Source organism: Antennarius striatus, chromosome 23 (assembly GCF_040054535.1).
Source record: "Antennarius striatus isolate MH-2024 chromosome 23, ASM4005453v1, whole genome shotgun sequence".
NCBI lineage: Eukaryota > Metazoa > Chordata > Actinopteri > Lophiiformes > Antennariidae > Antennarius > Antennarius striatus.
Genome location: NC_090798.1, coordinates 3,080,530 through 3,098,675, shown reverse-complemented (window position 1 = coordinate 3,098,675; position 18,146 = coordinate 3,080,530). Strand labels below are relative to the sequence as shown.

The following is an 18,146-nucleotide window of genomic DNA, read 5'->3' as shown; positions in this document are numbered from 1 at the left end:
ATGAGGATGAAATGTTTGCTAAATGTTCTTGAAGCTTCACAAAAACAACCAAACAATGGGACATAATTTGAGGAAACATCGAAACGATAAAATGACAAGTGTGTATTTATCCAAACACAAAGCAGAACCCTGAAATTTCCCGTGTTCCTTATACAACCAAACATTACAGCTCATTTCCAGTTGTTCTGTTTTGTGTACAGACTGTCCCTGTTGATATAAAACCCGTCTTTTGTACGTTTCTCCCCTGACGTAGGATTATAAAGGACTGTCTCTGAGTTCTGATAATAAAAGTATTTCTGTACACAAGGAGGCTCTCATGTGGGTTTGGTGGTGGGTGGGGAGGGGGGAGGGGGTGCATTTAGTCGTCTTACAGGGTTCTTGACTAAATGAGCCTTGGTAAAAAAAATCCATCACTCAAAATGACTGACAGACAGCAGCGTTTTGTCTAAAGTGAATAATTTATTGTTTGAACACCTGCAGTGGCTGCATAGTAATTTGCCTCCCCATGAAACTGCTGTAGCCTCCATGTCGTCTTCCTGCAACATGTTCCCATCATTATATTATTTCAGTTCCAAATTTCAAGCATGACTTTAAAAAAAAATTCAGTGTGGACGCGACGGGTCAGAGAAAACACCCACTGAGCTAACCGCACCTCATGGATGCACTATTGACCCTTGAACAACAGCGCCCACCTCCTGTTCTTGATACAAATCGGCAGATCAGAAATAAAGTGAAATTCCTCCTGATGCAGTTTTTTTTTTTTTTTTTGCTCATGAAAATAAAATACTACTGCAGTACTTTGCTGTTAAAACTTCTATTTGCACGCAGCAAGTTTAGCCATCTGTACCAGTAGCTAAGAGCTCTGTTTAGGACTGTTTCACGCATGTGTTTTAGATGTAAAAGCGGTCAAATATATACCAGATGTGTTGAACGATGGGTTGAAATCCCACTGGAAATGAAGCCGAACAAGCAAAACATCCTCTAACACATCCAACACTGCAAAAAAACAAAAAAACAAAATACCATTGGATATTTCAAGGCCTTGAATTTCCTATCTGAAAATTAAAATACATTTTAATGGTTTACAAACGTTCGGCTCTTCAGTTTGAGTAAAAACAAATTCAAAAACCAAACATTTAGGAATGGAAAATGACTTTATTTCTTCCAAAAAACAGAAAACAGATCCCTAGAATAAACAAATATACTGCTGTAAAATACAAGCCTGTGAATTTTTGTCAACTGTAACATGTTTGCCTTTCCATGCTTGATACAATCCATATATTTCTGCTTTAAATAAATAGAAAAAAAATAGATAAAGAGATGAGGGGAGGAGACAGAAGAGAGAGTAAAAGGTGTATTCTGCTCAAAAAATATTTGGCATCATTGACATTTCATGGTTTGATCCTGATGTTTCGGGGAGTTCTGCAGCCCTCGTTCATCTGCATCTGTCCGTTTTGCCCGTCCCCGCTGTGAAGCATTCATACCTATCTACTGCTGTAATAACACTAATATCTTTCATGTTCAGAAAACAGAGTAAATGCAAAAATAATGCGGTAGCAAATTATGAGTATGTTTAAGGTCTGCATTAAAAGTGTGTGTTTCTCTATATACAGAATTGTGAGGCAGCAATCAGAGGGTTCTTCCCCAAAAACAAAAAAAGATGTAGAAAAAAAAACAGTAACAGAATGTGCATAAGAGATCTTCGATTTAACACACGGACTCTGAGAAAATAATGAGTGCATCCGTTAAAATCCTCTCCGTTTTGTTCATTTCATGTCATTTTGTGGATTCTGAATTTCTCTCGTCACCTGGCCACTGCCACAAAGCGACCCACCGATAGTGGAGAACCCGAAGGACAACGCTAAGAACGACTGTGACATCTTTAAGAGAGGCGACACAAAAAAGAAAAGGCGCCGTTTTGCTACAGTGGCTCATTCAAATGACAGCACACACGTCTGTCCCGTTCAGTCCCACAAACGATCACAAATTGCTGTCGTGAACAGCAAACGATTGATCAGGGAAAAATGTGATCCCGTGCCGCCCTTCGTCGTGCACGCGGCACCTGACAGACGATACGTTATTTAACAGGGACAACAAGAGGAGAGAATTGATCTACGTCTTCACGATTTAACTCTCATATCATGCTTTTTTTTGGAATAAAGGACAACAAACATCAACAATACACCCATGCATTCACCGACCCCCAAAAGAGAGCTGCGGCTCGCAAGAGAGGAGTCCGCTCCGAAAACGGTTGATACGCTTGGCCTTAGCAGAGAACAGACGTTGCAGTATGACATCAAGGTTTATCTGTGTATTATCCTCCACCTGGATTCATGCTACAACAATGAAGAGAGGAGCGGTAGCAGCTTGTAAAGTTGAGAGACTTGAACACAAGGTTGACTGGTTGGACACCAGATGTGCCAGGTCAGGGGCCGATTTAAGATGAAAGAAAAAAAAACAGTTGTCCCAGGATATTCCCAGCTTTAAAGGTGAATTTGAAGACGGGAGAACAAAAAGCCTACATGCTCGGGTAAACCCCTCCCTGGATCAATACCCTGACAAAATATCAGAAATGATAAAGCTTCAAAAATTACTGGCAGTTCCATCAACACTGAGGCGATGAGGATATGAACCAGTGACATTTATGAAACTCATAAATTGAGCTTTATATACTGTCTGTAAATCTTGAAATTTTTAAACACAAAGAAAATGTCAAAAGGCAAGACTGGATTCCATGCTGACAAATTTACATTATTTTTTTTTTTCAAAAACAGACTGAGAAAAACAAAGCAAGGGAAAGCAAAAAAGAAATAGTCGATCTAAATAAAAACAAAAAAACAAGTCCACTGAAACAGGAAGTCAGGCCGTCAACAGCTTTCATACCGTTTGGAGTCAGATAAGTTGGCAAGATGGGACAAAACACCCCAACACCGATTTCAATGACCTTCACACCAAAGCCTAACCATTAGGTATTCTGAAGAGGTAACGAACATCAGGAATGATTAGATCTGCAGTTCGACCTGGCGTGATTCATTATTTTTAAGATCCAGGATGATGATCTGATTCTGGACCAGCGCCACAGTAATGGCTTCTTTCTCTCAAGTGCCAATTCATCAAACAAGAGACAGTACAATAGCTATCTGAGGGGGGAAAAGCACATAATTGTAACCCATTTTGGTGCCAAAGCAGAGACATCCATTAAGAAAATAGTTTAATTAGTGTCCAGGTAAGCTACCTTTAGTTTAGACCCGAGAGAAGCTCCAGTGTCCCTGTTTAGGACGGCATCATGCTCATAGGCACATGGAGACAAAGAGTGCTGTTGGACGACACCGGTGAAGTCCATGGATCGGACACAAAACAAAAGATAGCCGACATTTCCTCATCAGTGCTTGAAACTAGACATTTGATTTGTGTGCTCACTTCTTTCCATACCGGATCGTACCTCCGGACGACAACTGGCTGGCTGTCAAAGAGGTTCACTGAGCATTTAGCTAAATCAAATTCCTTAAACAGAAAACATGATTGAACAACATTTTCAGATCAAAAAGATCTGTGTGGGGGAGTGATGGGTTTCTCTGAGTGGACCTGCCCACTATCGAGCTTCCCAAACAGAACACCTTCGAGGGCGGTCTGAGTTTGAAGAATTACAGTTGTTTTGTTGCATGGAAACAATAAAGGTGAACCACGAAGCTTGAGCCGGACAGTCTCCGAAAGGTTTCGTCTACAGCTAAAAGACAGCGACATCAAGAGAGATAATAGAGCTATAGTCACTAGACACTTGGAAGAAGTGGGGTTAAAGGTGGGGGTACCTAATGCAGGAGGATACAATGAAGAGAGGCTAAGCTAACACAAGACTGCGACAAGAAGCATTTTAGAGCAATATTGACCCCAACAGTGACAATGATGGGTGGGAGCAGACGATCTAGACAGAAACTGGTTATTACTACTGTTGTTGGTTTTTTTTACATATCTACACACACCAATGACAAAGCAGGCTAAAAAAAACATTCTAGAGATAGACCAACTAGACAGAGCTGAGACTGAAGCGATATCTAGAATTAACTTTCACCGATGACGAGGATGACATCAAACTGGAAACTCGGGGGGGGGGTGGGGGGGTGGATGGGACTACAAAAAAGTTTCAAGTTCCCTATTAAAATGGAAGAAAAATAATTGTATTTACCTGCCACACTGGCTGGTAGATTAGAGAAACTTTTTATTGTAAAACCCCAAAACAAATTTGTACAAACTTCAAATCTCTTTCTCATCGTTTCTCCATACCTGAAAAGACAGGCGACTGCTCTACTGCGGCAGGATAGTCACTTCAGTGCAAGATTTCTTTTTTTGTATGTGCATTTTGCAACACAACTTGATTTTTAAAAAGAAAAAGAAAAAGAAAGAACAAAAACACATTTCGCGTCAAACTCCTCGGCTCAAATCTGCCTGAGAAATAGCCCTCAATGGAAATCAAACATGAATGTGTGAGCTCAAGCGGCAGCAATCAAACCCTGACGGATGCTTTGGCTGAAGAATGCCCACGACCTCCAACGTGCATTAAATGTAACCCCCCCCAATATCATTTCTGCAGCACTGAGCGAGGGTGATGGTGAAGGCATTATTGGGCCTCCTGGTGCAAATTGATGCCGCTCGCTTTGATTCAGTGCAACTTAAAATGAATCCAACACGATTCGGTAACGTTTAATCAGCGCTGATGTCATCAATAATTGGCACATAATGTGGATCGCTTGTTGGGAGTACCTAATGGAAAAGCTCTCAATTTAGTAACGTTTTGACGTCTTGTCTGGATGAGGAGGACGAGAGGAACAGATACACACAGGTCAACAAGGTGCTAACAGGCAGCTAACGGGCTAAAAACGCTAATTAACACTGCAGTCTCTTCAGCGTCACAAAAAAACAAACAAACATTTTTGTCCCCTCAACTGAGAGTAATGGCAATCATAACTGTAAAGGCTAACATGAAGCTAGCCTCTAAATGATGTGTGGATAAATGCCTGCAGTCATGCCAGCATTTATAAGCTAGTATTCATCAAAGAATCAAACTCATTCCAATGTAACAGCCAAGATCAGCGGAAGTCGGTCAACGCAACAGACAAATTGCCGCCGTTGAAATCTCGACTTAGCCGAAGCTTCAGGGAACGGATGGAGCGATCACAGCTCTAGCTGTGACGCACCGCCCAGTTTGACCACCTCAAAAATAACAATCTGCTCCACGTGAGAGAAAAGATTTGGATACCAAAATACATCCTTTGGATAATCTGAGAATTGACTGTCCTGTTAGTAACAGTTAGAATGTTTGCTGGCTTAGAGCTAATATTATTACTAGCTAGCTTAGAGCTTTTATTACCTCTCTTTAATAAATATTTTTTTTTCATACATGATATACAAAACGATGGGGGGGGAAGGTAAAAGTCTGCAAGTAGTTACTACACCAATAATCTTAGACGTAAACTTGAATGTCGTCGACATTTTGGCGCGACCAGGACTTCAATATGCAAGACTTTGGCTCACGGACAATTTTGTACATTGCGGGCTTCCATACCGTGACTGCCACGCCCTGTTTCTCTGAGTGTATCTGTAGCTTTAGAACACAATGCAACACGAATAAAAGTCTTAAGCTCAAAACCCATAACAAACGCTCAACTACTATTAACACATGGTTCAAAAAGTTGCTGTACAAGCCCCGACAACATTCAGCCGAGGCTGCAGAAGAAAACAGGTTGAGAAATACAAAGATACTTGAGAGAATCTGCCTCTTAACATCTCTCGCTGATTGGACAGTCGTGGACGCGGACGGCAAACGGAGGGGATGGAGAGGAGGTCGGTTGTTAAAGGTCTGAAACAACTGCTGCGAGTACACAAATAAACATTTTATTTTTTTTAAGACGAGTACATCCGCACACGCTAAACAAACACTTGTCCCCTCCAAACGGCTTCCCCCAAGTCGCCATGGCAGACGGACGGTAAGCCAGAGAGGACAAAATAGCACCAGTATGAAGTAAAGCTAATTCTGCAGCGGAGACTCTCCCAGGCAGTCAGACGAATCTGACTGGAACCAGAGGTAGGATTTCCTCAATCCCCTCTTTTCTCTTCTCTCTTCCATCTTTTCCTCCCATCCTTCCGTCTCATCCTTATTCCCTCTCCTGAAACGTCACTCCATCGATTTATACCACAAGTTAGACAGAATGACAGAAAGACAATACAAAAACACACGCAAACACACACACACACACACACACATACACACACGCGCAAGCCAGAAGTTGTTTCAGACAACCAATATGACATCCTCCCCATCACATCCCTCCATCCTACGTATGCTCATCCTCTCCTCCTCTTTCCAACTTAAGATTTTTGGTGACGGTTTGTTATCCTGTCGTCTGTCTCCGAGTCGTTTTAGCTTGATTAAATCATTCCTCCGTCCAGCTCAACGTTCCTCTCGTGTGTTTTCTTCTGCTGTTTGTTTGTCGCTTTTGGCACTCTGCTTGCACCCCCCCCCTCCCCTCCTCTCTCGACTGGATTACATAAACTGCATCTGAAAACACAGAAACAGATTGAAAGAAGAGGAAAACAACATACTGATCAGTTTAACAGTGCATTGAAACACTTTTATATTTGGGTAACAAAAAAAAGGATTAACAGTCATGAAACAGGTTGCAGGGCAGGAAACTACATTAAAAAAAAGCAGTTCAAAGCATCCAGTGATCTTTGCTTCGTGCAAAGATCACTGGATGAATAATTTTAGCTCATATTTGTTGCTTGTGAGATAGCCTTACAGAATCTTCTCTGCAGTAACTGAACTGTTAATATTGCACAGTCAGGCATGGATGTGTGTATTGATCCTGCTAGAACCTGCTGGGCCGGAAAATAAAAAATCTCAATGCGACTCCTGTTTCCTGAAACTGAACTCAGCACATAACAAGACCGATGAGCATGTGCCAACAAAAAGACATAAAACTGGTGATAATTGGTCACAAGTAGAGGCCGGTTTGTGTTAAGGGATCTAAAGCCAAAAGAAGTTTGAAACCCCCGTGTCAGAAATGATTCAGGCCTCCTGATATCAATTTACATACTTTAGTGACTACTTAAGTCACATCTGCCCAAAAACACATTGTAATTGTAATTTGTAGAGCATCCCAATAAAGGAGATGATGACACTTCCCTTGTTATATTAAAAACATACATCACACAGTTTGACGCAAAATATTTAATTACAACACAAACAGTCCGTCAAAATCAAATTTAACTTGTAAGAAATTGGTTTTGTATCATCAAGCATTAAATTGATGCCTGAAATGCATCAATTTGTCAAACGATCCTTGAAGGGGAACATCTTCGGATGAGTTTTAGCTTGTTACTTCATTACAAAGAAAAAGTCACATTAACTTCACACGATGTGTTCACTGACCTGGGCTCCTGGCATGGGTGTGAAGGGGTTGGTGGGTCTGAGAACAGGCTGGTTGTACATCATTGGCTGAGGAGCCATCACCGGTACCCCACCCATCTGACCCATTTGGGGAGGGACCTGGATAAACAGAAAGACCCCTTTTCACACTGGATAAATCAAATCATTTGCAGTTCCCCGACCAAATGACTCTTAGAGTTAGGAAGTAGGGATGGAGACGTGACACTGATTTTCTCACTGATACCATTCCAACCCTGCTAGCAATAATCAAAATGACTCCGTTGCACTCACCATTCCATACACAGGCACTTGCGGTGTGGTCATGGGAAAAGCCATGGGAGCTGGAGCCTAAGAGTGAAGCAAAAACCAGGAAATCAACTTAAAGCAGGTAAAAAAAGAAAAGAAAAGCAGAAACAGTCATTGATATGACAGAAAACACACCTCCAGCAAACTTTATTACCATCTGTGTATGTCGACATAACTGAAGAATACCACAAGCTTTAAATAACTAACTCGCCTGTGAATCCAAACTCAATAAATAAAAGGCATATCGACGAGGAGAAGATGTTTGATGCTGATGAAGTGTGTTCGCGAGAGGAGTGCGACAACACAGCGTGAGGCGGAGGAATCCCACCGGGAGCAATCATTACCTCGGCTTTAAAAGTGATGGGGAGCATTTAGCCCCGGCCTCCTTACTTCACAAATCAAATCCACTGCAGCTGAATGGGTCTCGGATTCAGCGTGACGGGCAATTTGTAGCTTTTGGACAACCTCACCAAAGCAGCTGATTGGCTGTTTGGTGTTTTATGCTAGCAAGGGGGATATAACGGAATGCTATTATATAATTAAATCTGAAGTGGTGAATGGTGTCGGGTGTACAACATGATGTCATCAAAAGACAGACAGGATTAATTAATACACGATATTACATTAGGCCTACCTTAACTTCAGATTGCAGAGGCAAGCTTACTGTTTGAGGAAGAAAACCATCAATATTTCTCCCTCTTTCCATCACATATTATTGGATACTACATGTAAAAACAGTCAGAGGCTGTGATCGTTCGTTCTGCTACAGGTCAGCATGTTTGCTCTAAAGTCAACGGACTCACGCCGCTTTCAAAAATCCATTAACAGCTTGCAGAAACACGCTGCTGCCTTCACAGGCCTTAATCCATCACTGTAAATCAGACAACTGAGGCATTCTTCTTAGCATGACTTTAAAACGCCTCGATCATCTCAGGGTTGCGTCAAAGCACATTAGCACCGTAAGACTTTGAGCGTGTGAAGATGCACTTTAATTTTAAAAAAAAAAAAAAAAGGTTGAATATTTCCATTAAACACTGAAATCAGCTGTGTGGAAACAAACTTCCTTTGCAGTCAGACGTCAGATGATGGATTATATTAATCACGGCAATACAAACGGGGGTTTAGCTGTTATGGGGAAAGGCAAAAGAACTAACATTATCCTTTAATCGGAACTTACTGTATGCAACGATGCATTAATCAATGCTTTGAGAACCTAAAACAAACTTTTTTACGCTGGGTGATGCATGAAGGGGGTCTGGGCGCTGTGCTTTGTTTTTTGGCCCAGTTTTCAATGTGTAAAATTCCCACCTTAAAAAACAAAACACTGTCCTTCCAGCACAGTGTAAAACTAAACACATCCAGTCACTATTCTCATATTTTATGCATCTTTGCTTTGTCTGCTTACCATCTTTATGAATTGATCAAAGTTCTGAAGTTTAAAAGAACACATTGCATTCATTACTGCTTAAAACAGACATTTATTTTTTGCTGTTTGTTGTTATAACCTTCATTAAAAAAACAAATGCAGGCGTATAATGAGCATCCTGTTTTCACATATGCAGTTTTGTGACGCACCAATGGACTTCAAAGCATGAGGTATTTGCTCTTTGATGCAGACTTTCTGCTGTAATGTGAGTTTTTAAGGACAAACAAAGGGCATGACTTCTTTAAGAGGTGTTGATCTAGTAGGATGTCTCTGGAAAAATTTTTTTTTTTTTAGTTCTAACTATGATTGATCAGGAAACCTGTTAATTCCTGCCTCCAGAGCCCAACACTACTGTTTGTCTCCATTAACCACAAGCATGCGTTCACTTTCCCATCCTTTATTAAACTACTTTCCCTCTGCCTCAACGTTTCTTTTCTTGGCCAATTTATTGAGCTGTTACTGAAACATTTTTAGCTAGCATCGCTCTGCTGAAGCTGCTGCTAAAAGTGGCTAATTGATGTTCAGATGCTCTCCCAGCTACATCTAACATCTGGAACTAAGTGCAATTCCATGACAGATCGAAGAATCTGATTCTCAAAGCTGGTGATGTTCTTTGCATGCCTGGAGTTTTGCACGTGCACACTCGTGACAAAGCACTTTTAGCACCTGAATCTATGATTAAAGACTGAAGTAACTTGTGCGTTTGAACCAAGTAGCATCTGTCTGGTCTGTGTTCCTGTCTGCTTGTGTAAAATGACAGGGGACGTTCACTTAGTCTTTTCTAAACTTGACAAAAGGATGTCTGACAGAAAAACAAAGCGGGTGAGGAACAGTTTATGCACCACTACATCTTGTCTGTCAGTATCTTTGTCCATCTGTCTTTCAACCCAGCTGTCGGCCTTCAAAACATTACACTAAACATTAATCAGTGTTCTGTACGCTTTAGTGACGCTCCCCCCCTGCTGTTTCTTTGTGTCTAACCTCACTCTCTCCACCCCTACCTGCTCGCAGATGAATGTTTGTCTCTTCTCTACGTATTTAATCCAATTCCTTCAACTCACAGCCGAGCTTTCGTCTTTTCCATCTCCTTCTGAAAAGAAACTCTTCTTTCCACAGTCTCTCTGTAAAGACGGACTTCTGATCATAAAACGAACCGAGTGGGTGAATAAGTTGAAGGTTTTGCAGGAATTCTGGCCGACATTTTATGCACTGAGCAAACGCACACTGTTGCAACCTGTCCCTTTTGATAAAAATCTCACTTATCATGCATGATGCATGACAGCCTACTTATTCACCGCTCTACTACCTGTGATGTTTTATACAGTACTACGATATATATACAGCTATGACTTATTTATCACATTATTGACTTTTGGATGTTATGTTTGCTGTCAGAGACAATCTCTTGCAGTTCTTAGTGAATAATGACCAGTTCGATTAATATTACTCCTCTCTAAACGGTATTTGTTCTTCCTTGAAGCTGATGCACTTCCTCCTGTCGTCTTGTTTTACTAAATGTACAATGAAGGCAGGAATCTGCTCATGACTGACCACGCAATGAAAAAGAATTTTGTTAACTTTATTGAAAAGATTGACTTTCATTTTATGAATTGTGCCACTGAATTTATCCCATTGCCAATTTCTGCTTTTTCTTTCTGCCTTTGTTAAAGAGCGCGCAGCTAGACAAGGTCTGACAGAGTATTTTCAACTATTTACGTCAGAAGCAGTGTATGCATGGCTGACTGACAATAGACTACAATGTGTGTGTGCTGGGTTATGATGAGAAACATGGAATACAATGAAAAAGCAAGGACTGCTGATGGTTTTGTCACTTTTGGATAAATAAAAAGATCGGTTTATATTAGGATTCAGAGCCACAGGCGGCAATTTCGTTTTTAGGTTTATACATTTGTTGAAGAGAGGCAACAGATGAAGGGAGAAGAAGTATGTTCTCTCCATCTGGCATCAGGCAGTTTACTAGAACATACAGATTATGTGACTGTGGTGCAGAGGGGAGGAGATTTGAAAAAAAGATGATCCTTAAAACTTTTTGAAATACATGTCAAAAGAACACAAGAAAGAAAGAAAGGTGACTGAGAAGAGATGAAGAGGAAGACAGAGAGAAGGGATGGAGAAAACACATTTTAAAAGTCAATGAGCAGTGAGGAAACACTAGTTTTTCCTAAACATTGAAAAGTACTTACATAACTAGTATAGAACATTCCATTCTGCATCGGGACGCAACAAGGAGAAGAGACAAAATACAGAGGAGGATTGACACAAAGACGGAGAAGAGAGATAATGAGAGGGACAGGAGGTAGATGAAGAGAAAACGATGAAAAGATGGAGAAAAAAGGCAGAGACCGAGAGTAGATGAGAGCGTTAGAAAAGAAGTTCAAGAAGACAAGAGTAGGGGAAGAAAAAGGCAAAGATGGAGAACCAACAAGTAAAGCAACAAGTAAAGGAAATGAAGAAGAAAGAACGAGGGGCCAAACAAACAGGACGAGCAGATGACAACGCAAAACAAAGATATGGGATAAAACAGAACGTAAGCAAGAAGAAGGGGAAGGAAGACGAGTAGATGACAGTGCAAAATCAGATGGAAGAAACGCAGGGATAGGACGAACAAGGCAGGAAAGGAGAGATGAGAGATAATGACAACGGGGTGAAAGGGATGGAGAGGAAACGAAAGAAGGAATGGACCGGCGTGAGAGTGAGCGAGAAGGACAGATATAGGAGGGGAAAAGAGAGGAAACGGAGGGTTAGTGACAGTTTGTCCTCGTCAGCCAGAAATTGCTGTTCGGAGTTCAGGAGAACAATCATGAGCTGCCAAGATCAGCGCACACACACACACACACACACACACACACACAGCATGCATGCATGGGCAGGATATACAGCAAGTCGATGCACACACACAGCAACACATCTATATGTGGTACAAGATGTTAACATGCACCCACACAAGTTCAGCATCCAGCGTGTGGATGGTATTTGATTTATAGCTGCAGGTTTCATTCAGTGTTTTAAGATCCACATAAAATACAAGAAAATTCAGCATTCTGAGCAGCAACAGTGAATTTAAATGCTAGATGAGGATGTAGGAAATATGCTTATTCCTTTTCAGGTCTGATGTCTGGTAGGTAGAAGACTGTCAAATTTGAGAGAGCCAAGCTAACAGAGTTCCACAGAATCAAGTTGGGTTTTTTTTGCTAAACAGGCTACTGGCTGTTAACAGAGTATATAAAAACAGTTTTCTATTTATAAAATCATGAGGTGTAACAGTTAATGTGTGAGCTCCAGCTGTTTCTGTATGTGGATTTAGTTATTTTTGTAAGCAGCCAGGCTAGCTGTTCCTTTTCTCCAATTTTTTTTTGTTAGGCTAAGCAGCAGCTACACTTTAAGGACAGACATCTAACCAGGTAAAGAAAAAAAAAAAGCATATTTCCAAAAACTATTCCTTTAAGAAAATGAGTACATATTTATCGAAAAGTGAAATGAATCTTAAAATTATCCTTTGGAGAGTAGGAATGGAGTCCATCAAGTGCCTTCAGAGAGTTGCGGGACTAACAGACACCTGGTGGAATCGCATCAAGGATAATTCTGTTGTTTTATAACAACGTGTCCCATTGATCACATGAGCAATCAAATTCAGACAATCAAACAGTTCACAAATAACCCAACTTCTCCACATTGTCTTGACTATTTCTTTGGGAAGGAATACAAAAATAATATGTTAAAATGTTTGTAATAATACTTAAAAGTCGAACCAGGAAGGTATGTTAATGAAATGGAAGTTTTCTTATAATCTTCATGTTTTCTTTTCAAGAAGTCAGTTTGTCTGATTCTCTGATTGCTCCAGTTTCCTGACATCTTTCTTGTTCAGCTGTAGTTACACCAGCTTTCATCAATCAACATGGAGGAATAAATGTCTATCAGTGATTCGAGGGATGAACTTTAACTTGAGAGCGTAAGGTTGCAGCTGGCCATGCGTATGTGTTTCTGTCTCCTCACCACATGTTGTACAGGCATGGGCTGTGGGGCCATGGGTGCAGGGCTCCACTGAGTGGTCGACATGGTCTTGTTCTGCCAGTTCTGGCCTCCTGTCAGCTTCTTCTCTCCAGGCTGGCTCCAATGCATCTCTGGCCTTCACACCACATGGAACAATCAGAGCGTGAGGACTGACATCTATACTTCAACCTCAGAACAATTTCTCAGGCAACACTCAAACCGCGAACGTGGAAGGTTTGATCTTCTCATTTATATATAGTAATAGTTTTATTCTCCTTGTGAGAAGCATCGTGACTATTATCTAACAGAGCAGAAACGAGAACACTTTAATTAAAAGGCACTTAATCAGAAACTCGACCGCGTGAAACAATCTCAATCCTTATTACTGAATAAACATGATGAAGTTACACTTTCTTTCTTATGATGCCAGTCAACCATCACAAAACACAGGGGGTGTATTTGCTCTGCCACTGGATAAATCCCATAGCCGTGACTAACAGCACCACGGAATGGTATCATCACGGCCCGAGAGACTTACTTCTTGGCTGGGGTCCCACCAAATTGCAGATCTGAAGAGACACAACCACGGAAAACCACGTGAGTTAAAGGCGTAAAAGCCAGATGTCTCTATATCTCTATAGCAGCGTACATTATTATATGTGTACAGTATGGAAGGATCAAAGCCATGAATGTAAGCATTCATGCATCCAAGGTCATTCATTTCTCTTTCAATGAAATTACATAAATGTTCATTGAATTACTGTTACTTTTCTGGCGTTAAGACATTCATCTGTGAGAGCGCATGCATCCGAACACTCACTGCCGACAAGGTTGGCCAGAGACGAGTCAAGATCATTGGCTAGCAGCTTTCCACCGGGATGAATGGCCATTTGAGGAGGAGGAGGAGGTGGCGCAGTGTGTGTGGGGATGGTAGGCTTCAACAGGTCGCCTAGAGCATCGAAACCTGCAGAAGAAATGAGAAAAGCGTTTCTGGAAACTAGAAAAGATCTTCGTTTTTCACAGGAAAAGGCTGGAGGCATGAAGCTACAGTCGTTAGCAGACAACAACGCACTGACGAGCAGACAAAAGAAAAATGAAGCACAAATGGACAGATTATTTATTCACTGGGGGTTAAAATCAAGATCTGTATCTCTTCACCAGACATAGAAGGTAATCTGGATGAAGTTTGCAATTATACTTACTCTACTAGCATGTGCTCGAATCATTAGCCAGTTACATAGCTAACTAGCTACAGTTTGTCATTTCAGCAGGAAAAAAAAAATCTATCGTCACCAACTGTAAATGAGAAATCAATGACCCATTGTTTCATAACTAATGAAAAAAAAAGGCTGAAAGAAAAACTTTTGTCACCTTTGGCACAAGTTAAGAACAAAAGCAACTAATTTTCAGGCAAAAACGCAGACTCAAGTCTTCAACCTTATTTTACAAAATTCTAAAAACCACAAAATTCAATCGCTCTAATGAAGCAGAACTACAACGGGTTTGATCTGAGAATCTTGCTGACTTGTACATCCTTCACGTGAACCTTAATCTAAATGCCTTTCTGTTAATTGAATTCCTCCTGGTACATCTTTAACTGTACCTACACGGACAAAGATATTCACCACCCAGACTCAAGTTGTTTTTTTTAAAACTGTCATGTCGCAGCAACCCCATAATCCCTGACTCAGTAGTTGTTCCATATGATTGATCTATCTGTTCGTAGCTGTCATATGTACACTCTGCCTCCAAACACTGATTAGTTTTTAACACAGTTGTGCTCCTCGTGGAGAAACTGAAGTAACTGAGTAATTTCCTGTGTTGGTGTGTGTCTGTGTCAAGTTCTCATGTCAGCACTCATTCAGCAAACAGCTCAGTAGAGACCCGGAGGTCTGGCGATGCATGCATGTTTTCTTAGGTGTGTCTATTAGGCGGAGTTAGACATGGCGAGGGAAAAAAATGAATACTCACGATGAGGTTGTAAATAAACAAATATACACACTTTTAATTCCTTAAAGGATTTTGGGGTTTAAAAATGAAATAAAGGAATGAAGATCGGAGAAAAGAGATGATAAAACTGGACAGAAACAAAACAACAGCCAGCTTGATGAAAACTATAAATGCACAACGTTCCTGCAAACTGCAGGAGGAGAAAAGAAAAAAGGAAAAGCAGCAGCTGCCGGTGGGGAAAAAAAAGGGAGGAATAATATTTAGTTAGGAAGCTGCGTGTAGGTCTGACAGTGGTGCTGACATAAGAGATTCAGAAAACATTTTTCCTGCTAACTTAGCAGATGAGAGGAAAAGACGGAGGACAGAAGAAGCACACGGAGACACAAAAGAGACAATAGGAAGTAGAAAAGAGGGGGAGACGAAATGAAGAAAGTGGGGGGGGAAAAACAAAGCAGATCTCCCCTCATCTTTTCAAATCTCTTGTCTTATTTATCCACCATCACCAGCATTTCGATTATTGTTGTCACAGTGATAAAATGCTACGGGAAAGCAGGCAATTGTTTCTTGTCACTATAAAACCCATAGAATTAAAGTGAGCCACAGAGTAATAAAAGAGATGCAGAGATAGAGGTGGAGAAAGAGAGAGAGACAGGGGAAAGAAGAAACGAGCCACATCACCAGGGAGAGGGCGGAGGGAAGAACAACACAGGAAAGGAAGCAATTGGGGGGGTGGAGGAGGGGAAGGAGGTGGCGAAGACCGCTGTATTGAACAGAGAGGATAAAGCTATTGGTGTTAGCCTGTGTGTTTTCGCAGAGGATTTGACTGTCAATGGAGTTTAGGATCAAAGAGAAGAAAGCAAGAAAATTCATGTCAAGGGTCTGATTGATTTTTTTGTGATGCTTTCGACCCACTTGTTGTGAAATAACTGTGCCTTATACATAAATTCAATTGATTCGTGCTAACACAGTGAAGCATCCCAACCAGATGATCCATGCAGAACATGAGAATTCAAACACAGTACTATGATAGAAACATTATTAGAGCTAGTTAGTGCGGCTATTATGACAAATGGAAGATCAGCTGTTGTGTAAGTACAACACAAACCATTTAACATTTCAGTCATGCCTAAGAGATGATAATTAAGTGACACATTTATCAGACCACTTTTAACTGGAGCGATATTATCTCTCCGCCTGTCTGTGTATTTATGCTGATGTTGTCCCAGCCTTATGTAAATGTGATGGTGCTTGATTCTTGTGTTTAGAAATGTTCCTGGGTTTGATGAAGGATGCAAGGAACTGATGCTGAGTATGTTATGAAATAGGAGGGATATAGCTTTAGGCTCAATTATACATCGCAAAATAAAGAAAATGTTCCTAAATATGAAGAAAATGAAGGCAGAGTACAGACAGGAGTCCATTTATGTTTAAAGTCGAATAGTGATTGGTTTGCTGATATTGTCTATAATCCTTTTAGTTTTATATGATGACAGGAAAATATGTTCAACAGAAAAACACCGGAATTATCAGCTCAAACTCCAAAACAGACAAACTGAATGTAAAGCAAGAAAAGGTGACGTGAGACTTTTTGAATTAAATATGTCAGTCAGAGCAAAGACAATCTGAATTTCATTGTTTCTTTAAATATATTTACAATCGACGACAACTCACTGCATCAAAACACAGACAGAAATCAGTTCAAAATTCTGATTAAAAAACACTTTATAGAGGAGACAAAGGAATGAAAACGACTGAATTTTATGACGGGGGGAAAAATACGGGGAGAGCAGATGGAAAGGAGTTGCCTGGGTGATTCTTGCCTTGTGAAGTCTGATTGGGAGACGATGAGGCAAAGACAGAGAGAGATGAAATGAACAGAGGGAGGGCGGAGTAGGTGGAGGGTGGGAACGGTGTGAACGACAGACCAAAAAGAAACAGAAGAAGACAGATGTGAAGGTGCAAAATGACAGATGATGTGTGACTGGATGCAGATGTGGACACAAACAACAAAATATTAGGACAGACACTGACAATGAATGGGCGAACACAGGAGGGAACAGACATATGGTACAGTAGCTGCACAAACACAGGGCATTCTGGGAGATGCCGCCAGTTGCCCAGATGGTGTATTGGTATTTGCCGGGGCAGTTTCAACACAGGCACTATTAATGGACAAAGGTTAGTCTGTTTAAAGCCACAAGAAATTTGACTTGAACTGCAGACCTTCAATTCTCACTTCTGAGCCAAGGACTAGAAATCAATGTGGTTTAAACAAGAAAGAAATCCACAACATACTTTGTATTCTGTACTCTTCTAAAGCTTCATCAGGCAAATGTTTGAGGAAGCATGGTTATAAAGCTGGACAAATGCAACTAAATAATGCAGCAATATTTTACAAAGAGCTTCCAGCCACAAAGATGTGCGTGGAGTTTTTAGCAATATAGGATTAGTGAACTAAACCCTGTGTAACGCTGTTGTGATCATTTCAAACAAATGATTTTGAACAGCAATGCAAAGTAGTAATGAAAGACAGTCGGCTGTAGCAAAACTGATGGTAGTGGTCGCTGTGAAATTACATTGGGCACAATAACGACAAAAAATGCGAGGTCAGCTACCAGGTAAAGGAAAGGGCTGTAAAGCTAGACGCTACAGAAGACTTCTTCAGGAAGGGACAGGACATCCAGGACAGTGATTTGAATAGAATCCAGGGATAAAGGAGGTCTAAGAGTAAGAGAAGCTCTTTCAGGCTTCAGCTACAAAAAAAAAACAACACTTGAAGAATAATTGAATTGGGATTTATCATAAATAAATAAGAAACCTATTAGAACCTGATTTATACTTCAAATTGAGTACAAAATAAAGTCCCACATTGCAACTTTCTCCAGGCTCTTACAGTTTAAAACTGCACCTTTCTCTGAACTCCTTTCGCCTTATATGAAGAAAATAGTTTTTCAATGACCTCTGCAGGGAGCAATCCTTATCTGCTAAGCATTATTTGGCGTGGTCGATAACTTGCTGTGCCCTGAAATT

At 40.7% G+C, this 18,146-nt stretch overlaps 1 protein-coding gene across 3 annotated transcripts in view; it reads right to left on the bottom strand.

Moving 5' to 3' along the window:
- Positions 1–1,135: 1,135 nt before the first annotated feature.
- The window catches only part of si:ch211-200p22.4 (phosphatidylinositol-binding clathrin assembly protein), a 63,158-nt gene continuing 46,147 nt past the window's right edge, over positions 1,136–18,146 (bottom strand). For all 3 annotated transcript variants that reach the window (XM_068308869.1, XM_068308868.1, XM_068308870.1), the window contains 6 exons: positions 13,987–14,130; positions 13,705–13,735; positions 13,170–13,302; positions 7,715–7,771; positions 7,427–7,543; positions 1,136–6,553 (listed from right to left, as the gene is read on the bottom strand). In XM_068308869.1, the coding sequence (XP_068164970.1) occupies positions 6,539–6,553; positions 7,427–7,543; positions 7,715–7,771; positions 13,170–13,302; positions 13,705–13,735; positions 13,987–14,130 (497 nt within the window). In that variant the 3' untranslated portion in view covers positions 1,136–6,538. The remainder of the gene's footprint in view (positions 6,554–7,426; positions 7,544–7,714; positions 7,772–13,169; positions 13,303–13,704; positions 13,736–13,986; positions 14,131–18,146) is intronic.